This window comes from Jaculus jaculus, chromosome 7, assembly GCF_020740685.1.
Source record: "Jaculus jaculus isolate mJacJac1 chromosome 7, mJacJac1.mat.Y.cur, whole genome shotgun sequence".
Lineage (NCBI taxonomy): Eukaryota > Metazoa > Chordata > Mammalia > Rodentia > Dipodidae > Jaculus > Jaculus jaculus.
In genome coordinates this window covers 261,264-275,543 of record NC_059108.1, presented here as the reverse complement: position 1 = coordinate 275,543, position 14,280 = coordinate 261,264, and the positions used below count along the sequence as shown (strand labels likewise).

The 14,280-nt window shown below is 46.3% G+C and overlaps 1 protein-coding gene across 1 annotated transcript in view; it reads left to right on the top strand.

Moving 5' to 3' along the window:
- Window positions 1-14,280, top strand: part of Ryr1 (ryanodine receptor 1) — a 182,468-nt gene that overhangs the window by 85,301 nt on the left and 82,887 nt on the right. Inside the window, exons 64-72 of the mRNA XM_045154253.1 lie at window positions 1,823-1,904; window positions 2,342-2,472; window positions 4,482-4,814; window positions 5,247-5,487; window positions 10,131-10,218; window positions 10,326-10,418; window positions 12,156-12,326; window positions 13,579-13,638; window positions 13,940-14,077. Of these exons, the coding sequence (XP_045010188.1) occupies window positions 1,823-1,904; window positions 2,342-2,472; window positions 4,482-4,814; window positions 5,247-5,487; window positions 10,131-10,218; window positions 10,326-10,418; window positions 12,156-12,326; window positions 13,579-13,638; window positions 13,940-14,077 (1,337 nt within the window). The remainder of the gene's footprint in view (window positions 1-1,822; window positions 1,905-2,341; window positions 2,473-4,481; window positions 4,815-5,246; window positions 5,488-10,130; window positions 10,219-10,325; window positions 10,419-12,155; window positions 12,327-13,578; window positions 13,639-13,939; window positions 14,078-14,280) is intronic.

Here is a 14,280-nt window from a genome sequence, read left to right as displayed (position 1 = left end):
TCTCTTGTTCTTGCTCTCACTCTCTTAAAAAATTACCAAAAAAAAAAAAAATCATCCCATTGTATTTGTTTATATCTCAGTGGTCTTTAAAAAAAAAATTTATTTGCAAGTAGCTGGGCGTGGTGGTGAATGCCTTTAATCCCAGCACTCAGGAGGCAGAGGTAGGAGGATCACCATGAGTCTGAGGCCACCCTGAGACTACATAGTGAATTCCAGGTCAGCCTGGGACAGAGTGAGACCCTGCCTCGAAAAACCAAAATAATAATAATAATAATAAAATTTATTTGCAAGCAGAGAGAGAGAGAGAGAGAGAGAGAGGGAGGGAGAGAAAACAGGCATACCAAGTTGTTGCAGACATACTCCAAATGCATGTACCACTTTGTGCATCTGGCTTTATGTGGGTACTGGAGAACTGAACTCATTTCATTAGACTTTACAGGCAAGCACCTTAACCACTGAGCCATCTCTTCAGCCCTTCTGTGTTCTGTTTAAAATTTCAAATAGCCTTGTCCTCCTTTTTACTTCATGATATTTGTTTAGTCAGTGAGGATCTTACCTTGACCTTCTGGGAGGTGAGTGGACCACATGATATTATAGTTAGCATCATATGTATGTGTGTGCATTGTTCTGGAGGAAGTGCTCCCCATGTTAATTAATGACATCCAAAAGCCAGGTGTGGTGGTTCACATCTATAATTCTAGCACTGAGGAGGTTGAGGTAGAAGAATTGCTATGAGTTCGAGGTCAGCCTGTGCTAGAGTGAGACCCTGCCTTAAAAAAAAAAAACAGAGAAGGCTTGAGAAATGGCTCAGTGGTTAAAGGCACTTGCTTGCAAAACCTGATTGCCTGGGTTTGATTCCCCAGTACTCACATAAAGTCAGATGCACAAAGTAGTGTGTGCATCTATCTGGAGTTCATATTTGTGGGGGCAGGAAGCCCCTTTATTCATTCTTTCCCTCTCAAATAAATAAATTTAAAAAGAAAGCAAAGAGGAAAGAGGATTGGAGAGATTGCTTGGCAGTTAAGGTGCTTGCCTGCAAAGCCAAAGGACAGCCCAGGTTCAATCCTCCAGAACCCACATAAAGCCAGATGGACAAGGTGGCATGTGTGTCTGGAATTCCTTTGCTGTGGCTAGGGGCCCTGATGTGTTATTCTCTTTTTCTCTCTCTTCCTCTTTCTGTCTTTCAAATTAACAAATAAAAATTTTTAGAAAGGGGTCTGATGAACCAGACTTTTTTTTTTGTTTGTTTGTTTTTGTTTTTGGAGGTAGGGTTTCACTGTAGCCCAGGCTGACCTAGAATTCACTATGGAGTCTCAGGGTGGCCTTGAACTCATGGTGATCCTCCTACCTCTGCCTCCCGAGTGCTGGGATTAAAGGTGTGCACCACCATGCCCGGTTCAGACATATATTTTTTTTTTTAAAAAAGGAAAGAGATCTAAGAAAAAAAAATAAGCAAGTAGCCTCTAGTGTAATATGTGTCTTGTTCTAATTGTTTTACAAGAATTAATTCATTTGGGCTAGGGATATAGTTCAGTGGTAGCATGTTTGTCTAACACTTGAGGTCCAGGGTTCATTATCTCGTACTGTTAAAAAATAAAATAAAATAAAAAATCACCCATTTGATCTTCAAACTATCCAGGGCTGAAAGCATTTATAGAGAAGGAACTGAAGCTAAAAGAAGGTCACAAGGCCTAAATGGCAGGGTTGGGGAAGTGGAGGATGGGAAGGAGCGGGCCTCTTACTGCTGTAGACAGGAGAGATGGTAAAGAGGCCTGCTGGTATGGTGGGCACATATCAGACCCTCTCCCTCCCTCCTCCTCAGTGGATGACGTACAAGTCTCTTGCTACCGAACGCTGTGCAGTATCTACTCTCTTGGAACCACCAGGAACCCTTACGTGGAAAAGTAAGGAAATGGGATGGACATAGTAATTTTGGCATCGGATGGTACTTTGGAGCTAGAGGGACAAAGCCGGAGAAGATAGGGTTCCCAAAGGCAGTAGTTGTTCAAAATCTTTAACCCTCCAGTATCTTGTAGCATTTGCAGTTACCTGGCGCTCAGGGGACAGCTAGGTAACCATAGGCTCTGGGAGCCAATGGGAACCGCACATTTGCTGGACTAGCTGCATGACGACTTTTCTCTGGGGAACAATCTTGCCCTGGTAGGGTACATGCAGAAATGGAAGGTACACACAACCTGGGGATCCCTAGGAAGGAACATTTCAACCAGCACAGAAATCCTTGTGAGGGACCCAGAGAACAGTGCACGTAGGAGGAGCGGTTCTTTCTGGGCAGGATGTGGCTGAGAGGCGCTCGAGAAGCTAATCACTACCTCTCTTCCAGGCTGAGGCCAGCCCTTGGGGAGTGCCTGGCCCGACTGGCCGCAGCCATGCCGGTGGCATTCCTGGAGCCCCAGCTAAATGAATACAACGCCTGCTCTGTGTACACCACCAAGTCTCCCCGGGAGCGGGCCAGTGAGTTGTGGGCTGGGGCACCTATGAGGGTCACATTCTGCCCCGCACAGGGCCCAAGAGAGCCCTCTCAAGGGGAGTGTGGCCCCAAAATGTGGGATGTGCATTCTCTGATGTGGGCGTGGTCCACAATAGGAAATCCCAGAGGGGCCCTAGGCAGTGCTAAAGGGTCATTCTGAGGCTGCTACATGAATTCTGAAGACTGGGGAATCTGAGAGATAGAAATTGTAGCCATGGGGCTTATTTTTGAAATGGTGACGTTTAGCTTGAGGATCTAAAGACTTTCCAGTGTCCTTGAGTTTTGGGTGAGAGATGTTTGGGTGTAGGAAGATTAGGAAAGGCAGTGATGGGTTCATTCAATATTTGTCTATAGAAGGCCCCTAGAGGTAAGGCACTACATTTAGTGGAGACAAGCCAGACACAAACACCCAGAGTTCTCAGTCCAGGGGTTAGAAGGGCCTGCAAGTCTCAGGTAGGAAACTTGTACTTCAGTCATTTTTGTGCTCCCAAACCAGTGCCTGAGCTGGGAGTGGTGGTGCATGCCTGCAATTCCAGAACTTGGGAAGTGGAAGTAGGAGAATCATGAATTTGAGACCAGTCTGGGCTACAAGAGACAGGCTCAAAAACAAAACACACCAACAATAAGAAAAGAGCTAGGTGCCTAATCCATGACAGGCAAGAGAGTGAATGATGGTTTGTGTGTTTCAAGGGACAGAATCAAGGTGTAGAATTCATAGACAAAACTGGGGGCTTGAGCTTGGTGTAATGCCACGTTCCTGTCATGCCAGCACTCAGAAGTCTGAGGCAAGAGGATTGTGAGTTCCAGGCCAGCTTGGGTCTGTCTCAAAAGAAAGAAAAGAGCTGGGTGAGATGGCACATGCCTTTAATCCCAGCACTTGGGAGGCGAAGCTAGGAGGATCACTGTGAGTTTGAGGCCAGTCTGACAGCCTGAGACTACATAGTGAATTCCAGATCACTCTGGACTATAGTGAGATCCTACAAAAACAAAAACAACAACAAAAAGATCAGGATGGGGTACCACCAGAATTGGAAAGGGTGTTTTGGGGAACTTGCATAGCAGAGGTGGTATGTGTATGATTTTTGGAATGAAGGTTTTTAGTTTCCAAGGCTTGCCTAGGCTCCATAGTGAGGTCTTGTCCCCCCCACCCCCCCAAAAAAAGCATTCATTTTTGGATTTTCAAGGTAGGGTCTCACTCTAGCCTAGGTTCACCTGGAATTCACTGTGTAGTCTCAAACTGCCCTTGAACTCACAGTGATCCTCCTACCTCAGCCTCCCAAATGCTAGGATTAAAGGTGTGTACCACCATGCCCAGCAAAAATGGGATTCTTACTTCAGAAGTTTCATGTCAGGAATCTAGTTTTGGATTGGGTGTGTATTAGTTACCTTTCTCATTGCTGAACAAAATACATGATAAAAGCAATTTAAGGAATGAAGGGTTTGTTTTATCTTATAGTTTGAGGACACAATTCATCATGGAGGGAAAGCATGGTGGCAGGAGCTTGAGGCATCTGGTCACATTGTGTACACAGTCAAGAAGCAGAGTGATGAATGTGGCTGCTCAGTTGTTGGTTTTTTTTTTTTTTTTTTCCTTTTTATTCAGTTCAGATGCCAGTCTATGGAATGGTACCACCAGTTAGGATGGGCCCTCCCACCTCAATTAACCTAATCTAGAAAATCCCTCACAGACATGCCCAGAGTTTGTTTCCATAATGATTCTAAATCCTGTCAAGTTGATAAGAGTGTAACCATCACAAGGTTAAATCTGGAAATTGAGTGTGAATTTAGGGACTAGAAGGCTTGGGGTATAAAGTATTTGGAGGCCACTTGAATTACAGTGTGAGGGTTGTGAGAGGTGGCTGGGGTGGAGGTTGGAATGGAAAGAGTGAGATCTAGAGCAACTCATGGAGAGGGGTTCAGTACTGTCAGATGGGTTGTGTGGCAAGTCTGGGAGTGATGGGTTAGCATGTCCTGACCTTTCCCTGTACCCCAGTCCTGGGGCTTCCCAACAGTGTGGAGGAGATGTGTCCTGACATCCCAGTACTAGAGCGGCTCATGGCAGAAATTGGGGGGCTGGCTGAGTCAGGGGCCCGCTACACAGAGATGCCACATGTCATCGAGATCACGCTACCCATGCTGTGCAGCTACCTGCCTCGCTGGTGGGAGCGTGGGCCTGAGGCACCTCCACCGGCCCTGCCTGTTGGTGCCCCTCCTCCCTGCACAGCCGTCACCTCTGACCACCTCAACTCTCTGCTGGGAAACATCCTGCGAATCATCGTCAACAACCTGGGCATTGATGAGGCCTCTTGGATGAAGCGGCTGGCTGGTGGGTTGGAGGGGCACAAGGGTCCTGGGGGAGCAGTGTTTGGGGTCCCTGGATGGGTCTGATAGGAAGATCCTGGGTATGATGCAGGTGAGAGGTTAAAAGATGGTTAGAGCCTTGATGGCTAAAGGTACAATATTGGATTAGGATTCAGTTGTTGAGAGTCAGAGGCCAGATGGGGTCCCAGGATAAGGATGGGGTCATAAGTTCAGTTTAGGGGTTATGGTTAGGATCAGAGTTCAGGGGCTATGTCAGAGATCTGGGCCTGAGATCAGAAGTGGGAACAGAAGAGGATGCTTGGATCAAAGACCAGGGTCAGGCTGGGGTGAGAGATGATAGGTCCGCACTGAGAATGGGGATCAGGGGTTATGTCAGAGGTGAAAGGTAGAGCCAGAGGTCCAGCATGAGCAATCCCCAACCCCTGCTGTCCCATAGTGTTTGCTCAGCCCATTGTGAGCCGGGCTAGGCCAGAGCTCCTACGTTCACATTTCATCCCTACCATCGGGCGTCTGCGCAAGCGTGCTGGGAAGGTCGTGGCTGAGGAAGAACAGCTACGTCTGGAGGCCAAGGCAGAAGCTGAGGAGGGTGAACTTCTGGTGAGAGATGAGTTCTCTGTGCTCTGCCGGGACCTGTATGCCCTCTACCCACTGCTCATCCGCTATGTGGACAACAACAGGTTAGCAAGTCACCAGTCCATGCATGCCAAGGTCAGACTTTTCAGATCTCATTAGCCTAATAAACCCCCAAAATACAGGTCTTTATAAAAGAACATATGCACTTGTCCACTAATTGTTAACATCTCCCTAAAATCAGAAGCATTGTTTAAAGGTCTTCAATCCATGTGCCAGGCATGGTGGTACACACCTTTAATCCCAGCACTCAGGAGACAAAAATAGGATCACTGTGAGTTTGAAGCCAGCCTGGGACTACAGAGTGAGTTTCATGTCAGCCTGGGCTAACTCAAAAATAAGTAAATAAAATCTTCAATTCCTCATCCAGTTTGTCTAAAAAGAAAAAAATGAGCCGGGAGTGGTGGTGCATGCCTTTAATCCCAGCACTCGGGAGGCAGAGGTAGGAGGATCACTGAGAGTCCGAAGCTACCCTGAGACTACATAGTGAATTCCAGCCTGAGCCAGAGTGAGTCCCTACCTCAAAAAAAAAAAAAAAAAGCACCAGAGTCCTGCAATTGATGAGCTATGTCTACCATGGAATCAGAAATAGTATATGCATGCTGTATAAGTGCCATTTCAGGTATTGATTAATCTTGAACTTTTATCAATCAGTGCTTAACTCAGCTTTAAAAAGGTTTTTTGGGGGGGGAGGGGTGGTGGAGAGATGGCTTAGTGGTTAAGGTGTTTGCCTGCAAAGCCAAAGGATCCCAGTTGGATTCTCCAGGACCCATGTAAACCAGATGCACAAGGGGGCACATGCATCTGGAGTTTGTTTGCAGTGGCTGGAGGCCCTGGTGTGCCCATTCTCTCTTTTTCTCTCTCTCTCCCTCCCTCTTTCTCTCTCAAATAAATAAAATGCATTTTTTAACTTTTTTAAAAAAATATTTAATTTTATTTACTCAAGAGAAAGAGAGAGAGAGAGAAAAACAAAACAGATTGGGCATACTAGGACCTCCACTGAAATGAAGTCCAGATGCATGTGCCCCCTTGTGCATCTGGCTTAGTGGGTATTAGGGAATTGAACCTGAGATCTTAGGCTTCGTAGGCAAGCGCCTTAACTAAGCCATCTCTCCAGCCCAGCTTTAAGGTTTTTTTTCTTCAATATATATATTTTATTTATTTGAGAGAGAGAAAGAGGGGGAGAGAGACAGAAAATGAATGGGTGTGCCAGGGCCTCCACCCACTGCAAGCAAACTCCAGATGCCTGTGACCCCTTCTGCATCTGGCTTACATGGGTCCTGGAGAGTTGAACTGGGATCCTTTGGCTTTACAGGTAAATTCCTTAACCACTAAGCAAGCCATCTTTTCAGCCCAGCTTTAAGTTTTTTGTGTGTGGTTGAGACGGTCTCTGTAGTCAAGCTACCTAACTCACAGCAGTCCTGCTTCAGTCTCTCAAGTTCATCCATAAAATTTGCTAGCAAAATTGTGCTTCGGTAATTTTTTATATACTTTATTTGTTTATTTGTTTAAGAGAGAAAGGGAGAGAGAGAGAGGGGAAGAGGCAGATAGAGAGAATAGGCATGACAGAGCCTCCATCTACTACAAATGAATTCCAGATGAGCTATGTTAATAGACCTTCTAGAAACCTTCAAGTTTACACATGTTCTTATGTCTTAGGGAAATCTCTACTTCTTCCAGCTTGACTCCAGTTTGTTCCTCCCTTTATGTCTAACAGAAAAGGAGGAGAATTGAAGCCTACATTCTCCAGAAATCTCAGCTGTCATGAACTCCTTCCAATTAGAGAAAAAGGCTTTGGCAGACTATTTGATCTGTCTCTTTAGGTTTAGAAGGGGATTCCATGTTTTGTCTGAACTAGTTGGGATTGAATTTTCATTCATATAGGAAAAGGAGAGCAGCTGTCATACATGCTAGCAACAGTGGCTACGTAGTTAGAATGTACCATGACTTGCTTTATTTATAGACAGAGTTTTACTCTGTAGCTCAGGCTGACCTGAAATGCATATGTAGCTGAAGATGACCTTGAACTTCTGGTCTTACTACCTTTACTTCCAGGGTTTTGGAATTATAAGCATGTGTCACCACATTCAGTTTATGTGATGCTGGATGTGAAGAACTCTACCAGCTAAGCTACATCTCCAGTCTAGACAAATAGATTTCTTTGTCACTATACACACACTGTAATGTATAGCTTGGTTTTTCATTTTTAAATATAGTAATAGATCATAAAAGAACACACAATAGTCCCCCAAACCCACAGCTTCATTATCTGAAACTAACAGTGGTCAGAACATATTAAATGGTAAATTCCAAGATGATTATGGTGGTGCATACCTATAATCGCAATACTTGGGGGTGTGAAGCAGGAGGATTGCCACAGGTTTGGACCAACCTGAACTTCAAAGTGAAATGATACCTTGTCTCAAAAAGTCAGAAAAGCAAAATAGGGTATATAACTTATTGTCTCTTTATGTAATATTAAAGAACAGATAACAATGTAGAGTCTTGGGCTGGGGAGATGCTTCAGTGGTTAAAGACACTTGCTATGTAAGCCTGCTGACCTCAGCTCAGATCCCCAGCACCCACATAAAGCTGGATGCAAAAGTTGTATACACGTCTTTAATCCTAACATACCTATGGCAATGGGGTCAGAGTCAGGAGACTCCTGAAGTTCTAGGGCCAGCTAGTGTGGCCTTCCTAGTGGTAAACAACAAGAGAGATCCTATCTCAAGGTGGAAGAAGACCAACACCCTGAGGTTATGTTCTGTCTTCCATGCATGTTGTGGTACATGCCTATTCATACGTTAAAAGTCTGGGTGTAGTGGCACACACCTTTAATCCCAGCACTTGAGAGGCAGAGGTAGGAGGATCCTTGTGAGTTCAGGGCCACCCTGAGACTACATAGTGAATTCCAGGTCAGCCTGGGATAGAGAAAGACTCTACCTCAAAAAAGAGAAAGGAAGGAAGGAAGGAAGGAGGGAAGAAGAAATAAATAAATAAATTAGTATATGGTCTAGAAGGCAGGATAAATGTCATCTTTCAAGAGGAGGAAGAGGGTGGAATGGGGAGAGCATGTGGATACTTCTGGAATGTTTTTTTAATTTTAATTTTTTTGTGTTTTTCTCTGTTTTTTCTTCTTTTGTGAGGTAGGATTTCACTCTAGCCCAGAATCCCTTGGAGCTCATTCTGTAGCCCAAGTTGACCTCAAACTCCTACCTAAACCTCTTGAGTGCTGTGGTTATAGGCGTGAATCACCATGCCCTGCTGAAATGTTCTATTTCTTGACTTAAGTGGTTGCTAGGCAAATGTTCTCACCCTATACTAATCCACCAAGTAGACACTTCTTTATATGTATGTTACACTTCAATAAAACAGGCTATGGAGAGCTGGAGAGATGGCTTAGCAGTTAAGGCACTTGCCTGCAAAGCTGAAGGACCTTAGTTCAATTCCCCAGGACCCAAGTAAGTCAGATGCACAAGGTGGCACACGCATCTGGAGTTTGTTTGCAATGGCTGGAAGCCCTGGCACTCCTATTCTGTCTCTCTCTCAAATAAATAAAAATTAAATAAAATATTTTTTTAAAAAGATTATGGAAAGAAGCCAGGTATGGTGGTACAGGCCTGTTGTCCCAGAATTCAGAAGGCTGAGACAGTAGTATCAAAAATTTTAAGGCCAATCTGGGTTCTATAAACAAGCACTGCCTCAAAAAACTAAACCAAACCAAACAAAATAAACAAGGCCGGGTGTGGTGACTCACATGTATAATCTCAGCACTTGAGAGACAGGAAGCCTATTGCAAATTCAAGGCCAGTCTGTCCTACCTAAATAAGGAGTTCTAGCCAGGGTTACAAAGATGGCCCAGTCTTGGGCTGGAGAGATGGCTTAGCGGTTAAGTGCTTACCTGTGAAGCCTAAGGACCCCGGTTCCAGGCTCGATTCCCCAGGACCCACGTTAGCCAGATGAGCAAGGGGGCGCACACATCTGGATTTTGTTTGCAGTGGCTGGAATCCCTGGCTTGCCCATTCTCTCTCTCTCCCTCCTTCTCTCTGTCTGTTGCTCTCAAATAAATAAATAAAAATAAACCAAAAAAATTTTTTTAAAAAGAAGTCCCAGTCTCTTAAAAAACAAAACGGGTTGGAGAGATGGCTTAGCGGTGAAGCGCTTGCCTGTGATGCCTAAGGACCCCAGTTCGAGGCTCAATTCCCCAGGACCCACATTAGCCAGATGCACAAGGGGGCGCACATGTCTGGAGTTCGTTTTCAGTGGCTGGAGGCCCTGGCGCACCCATTCTCTCTATCTGCCTCTTTCTCTGTCTGTCACTCTCAAATAAATAAATAAATATGAACAAAAAATACTTAAAAAAAAACAGCTGCCGGGCGTGGTGGCTCACACCTTTAATCCCAGCACTTGGGAGTCAGAGGTAGGAGGATCACCGTGAGTTTGAGGCCACCCTGAGTCTACATAGTGAATTCCAGGTCAGCCTGGACTAGAGTGAAACCCTACCTCAAAAACAAAAACAAAAAATGTCTGAAAAATGTTAAATGTTCATTTGGATGGGCCAGATTCCCTTAGAATATTCCATCCATCCTTCCCAATGGAGTCTCTTTGTCCTATTCCTTTGAGCTCTCTCTTGATGGGCTCCTTCCCTGGAGATCCCTGCCCTCCTTACCAATTCCTTTTTGGACCCTAGGGCACACTGGCTGACAGAGCCCAATCCCAATGCAGAGGAGCTGTTCAGGATGGTAGGAGAGATCTTCATCTACTGGTCCAAGTCCCATGTGAGTCCCCATCCATGCCACTATCTTCTCCTCAAGTGAAAAAGCTGATGTTTATAGGTGCCCCCTATAGACTCTGGGTCTGATCTTCACATTGCCTCCCTCACTAGAATTTTAAGCGTGAAGAGCAGAACTTTGTGGTCCAGAATGAGATCAATAACATGTCCTTTCTGACTGCTGACAACAAGAGCAAAATGGCCAAGGTGGGTGCTTTGCAGAATGGAGGACTTAGCAGAGGCAGGTGCACCCTTCAGGACTCCTCACCCAGCCACATGTCCTGTTTAGGTCACATTCCCTGTAGCTCTCAGTGCAGCAACTCTTTTCCCATATTCCTCCTCTCTATTTTCCCTTCCCTCCCCATCTCTCCTTCTTTCCTCTTTCTCACCCTTCTCTTCCCCATCTCCTATTTTCCCTTCTTTCCTCTTTTCCGCACTTCTCTACCCTCATCTCCCTTTTATCTTCTCCCTGGTCTCTCCTTCCCATTTCCCTTATGTCCTTTCCCACTCTCTCTTCTCCCTGTCTCTTATCTCCCTTCTTTGAGTTTCCCCCATCTTCTAGTTCTTTCCTCCTCTCCACATTACCCCACACCCCACCCTTCCTTCCTCTTCCTCCATCCTCCTCTGAACTGCCCTCCTTGGGGTCATAAAGAACAATGTCCCACCAGTCGCAGTCTGGAAATGCCCAACTAAGGGAAGGGTAGTAGGGTGGGGCAGAGAAGCTGGGGTATTGCCAACTTGGAGTTGGGCCTGGGGTTCTTTTGAGGCTGGGGTAACCCTTCTTGTCTCTGTCTGCAACCCGGTGAAGCAGGCGGGAGACATACAGGTCAGCCCCATATCTGGGACCTTCTGCATGGCTCTTGGCTAATACCCTAACCCCTCCAGAGATTCCTGCTCCTGTCCCTACCATTTATCTTTAGCTTCGAATTTCTGTCCTTGTTTCTTCTCCTTTACCCCAACTATCTACACCTTTCCCCACTCTTGGCTTTTGGCAATTTGATGAATTCTTTGTTTTCTTTTTCTTTTTGGTTTTGTTACCCCCTCAAAAAAAGAAAGAAAAAGAAAAGAAAAAAAAAAAACAATAGTTGGCTGAGGTCAAGGGGAATGGGAGGAACAAATGCATGACTGGGTGGAGGGAGCAGTCTCATTATGCACTGGTGTGTATGTCTTGGGCTATGGAATTAGAAAGACTTGGGTAGAACCCTGTGGTGGTGGTTAGCTGTGTGTGACCTTGGCCAACTGTCATCTTTTTGAGCCTTTGTTGACATCCAACCAAGCTCTACAAGGACACTGATTTGCTGCATGTGGGGCCTTCAGTAGCACCTGGTACTTGTGTCATGCTTGATACTGCCAGTGGATGGGGCTCTGGCTGCAGCTTGTCATTGGGGTTTCTCATTGGCATGGCTGGGGTGGCCCTAGCCAACAAGTTTGCACCCAAGACTCTAGAAGATGGCTGTGGGATTCTGTCTCAGCTTTCAGATCTTTCTGGATCTTTCTTGCACTTTCTATCTTCTTGTCTTTTTTGTGTGTCTCATTCTCTGTGTCTTTCTTTCAACTTCTCTTACCTTGTAGAACTTTGTGGGTCTACATCTTTATCTCATTCTTGAGAAGTTGGTCTTAGGATGTAAAGTGTGGGGTTATGCATGATGAAGATAGGACTTCTTGGAGGATTCTGAGAGAGGACCACCAGAAGCTGAGAAAGGCACAGACTTTGGGAAGGTCTACAGGGCTCTGGTTAGAAGTTGGGAATATGGGTCTGGGAGGATCTGTGGTCAGGCCTGGGGGAATCTGAAGTACAGGATCACCAAAGTTGGGGTGAAAATGAAGTGTGGGGTGCTTGACATCCATTCTGGAATCTGGAATGAGTGAAAGAAATGGCTGTAGATTGGGGATGAGGCAGTGGGGTTGGGACTTGAACGGGCACTGAGTCCTATGTCCCCACAGTCAGGTGGCTCAGACCAGGAACGTACAAAGAAGAAACGCCGGGGAGACCGGTACTCTGTGCAGACATCGCTGATTGTGGCCACCCTCAAGAAGATGCTGCCTATCGGCCTGAACATGTGTGCCCCCACCGACCAGGACCTCATCGTGTTGGCCAAGGCCCGCTATGCCTTGGTGCTTGTCCAGCCCCCCAGAACCCTACTGGGCCTCCAGAACCTTTGAGAACCCCCATTATTCCATAGAGCCCCTGCTCTAGGACCACACTAAGTTTTTTGCTGAGTCCTCTGGAATGCCCTGATCTCTGGCCATGGTGCTAAGGACCCCAGTCAGGAGATTTTCAGGGCCCCTCAGACATAAGGGCCCTATTGGGACCTATAGAAATCCTTCCTAATGTTACTGAAGACCCCTAGGAGTCCCAGTGAGTTCTGTAGAATCCTACTGAACTCCTTCCCCACAACTACCCCAAACATGTTGAGACCTGAAGAGCCTTATAATACACCATGAGATTCTGAATTCTCTACCAAGAGGCCCTAACAAATCTCCTGGAACCCCTGGAGCATCTCATACTTCTCCTGACCTCCCCTGTATTCTCAGGCCTGAGTATCTGGGCCCACACAGAGCCTCCAGATCACTTTTTCTTGTCATTAGGACCCTGCTAAGCCCTGCAGTTAGACTTTGTTGATGCCTAGTTGAGTCCCCAGGGACCGTCATTGCCCCGTGAGCCCCTGTGATTATAAGCATTGCACCCCAAAATCCTAATTCTTCTTCCCCAGAACCACTCACAACTTCTGAGGTCTCTCCTCTTCTGAGGATCCTGAAAACCAGCAGATCTAATCCCCAGAACCTCTTAACCCTTGTGGAAGCCTTCCCTACTTATCTCATGCATGGACTTGCAGTAACTTAAGAATCCTTAGCCTCAGGTCTCTTCAAGAACCCTCTTAGGATTCTTCCCATAGACCCTTCTAACCCCCACCCCCCCCCAAAAAAAATCCTCCAGAGCCACTATGATCCTTACTTTGGTCCTTGGGCGCTTCCTTTTCTGAGGCTTTAAGAAGCCCCAAGTCTACTACTCCTCTTTTGGCTCCTATACTCCCAGTCCCCTATGACCTCTACTGACCTTGCTAATTCCTTTTGTAGCTCCCCCTCAGCCTGTGATCCTCAAAATCTCTGCCTCTGTTAATCCCTCTGGGCTATTTGATTTTTGATGATGCCTTCTTGCCTCAGACTCCCACAGGCTCACAAATTTCTTATGTCTCTTCAAGGTGCTTCCATATCCACCTTGGACATCTCTTAGGCGACAGCCCACCTTTATCCCCACACAAAGCTTTCACCAGATCCTGGGATGGTGGGCCTACTAGGGGGTGGAGCATGGGTCATGTTAGAAGATGGGACCTCCAGAGTGACCTAGTGGGTCTTGTCTTCCCAGAAAGACACAGATGAGGAGGTCCGGGAATTCCTGCAAAACAACCTTAACCTTCAGGGAAAGGTAGGTTTTCTTCTTCCCTTTTTTTCCCCCTCTCTTTCTATGTGGCCTAGGTTGGCCTCAAATTTGGCTTGGGATCCCTTTTTCTTCAGCCTTCCTCCTGAGTGCACCACAGATGTCTGGCTGTGCATCACTCCTTAACCTGCTACTCAAAGGGAGGGTCAGAAGAATGGCAAATGTTCCCATACTTATTATGTACCAAGCACAGAGGAAGACTTTAATTTGCATGCAAACTTCAGTAGCCTTGCAATGGAATGGGCTGTCAGGGAGGTGTCTTCATGCTGGCCATCCTTGCTTCTCTCAGGTGGAAGGTTCCCCATCTCTGCGCTGGCAGATGGCTCTGTACCGCGGTGTCCCTGGCCGTGAGGAGGATGCAGATGACCCTGAGAAAATCGTGCATAGAGTCCAGGAAGTGTCTGCAGTGCTCTATCACCTGGACCAGGTGGGTTGGGCCCAAGAGTTCCTACAGTTCAGTGGCTGAAACATGGATCTGTGGGAGGGGTCTGAAGCTGGCCTTAGGGTCTGTGGACAAGGCATACAGATGATGAATGGGATTAGGTGTTTAGGATGGAAACTGATCTGGGGCAGGAATCTGGGGGTTCATCTTGGGTTTAAAGGCGGACAGGAAGTGGAATAGACATTGGA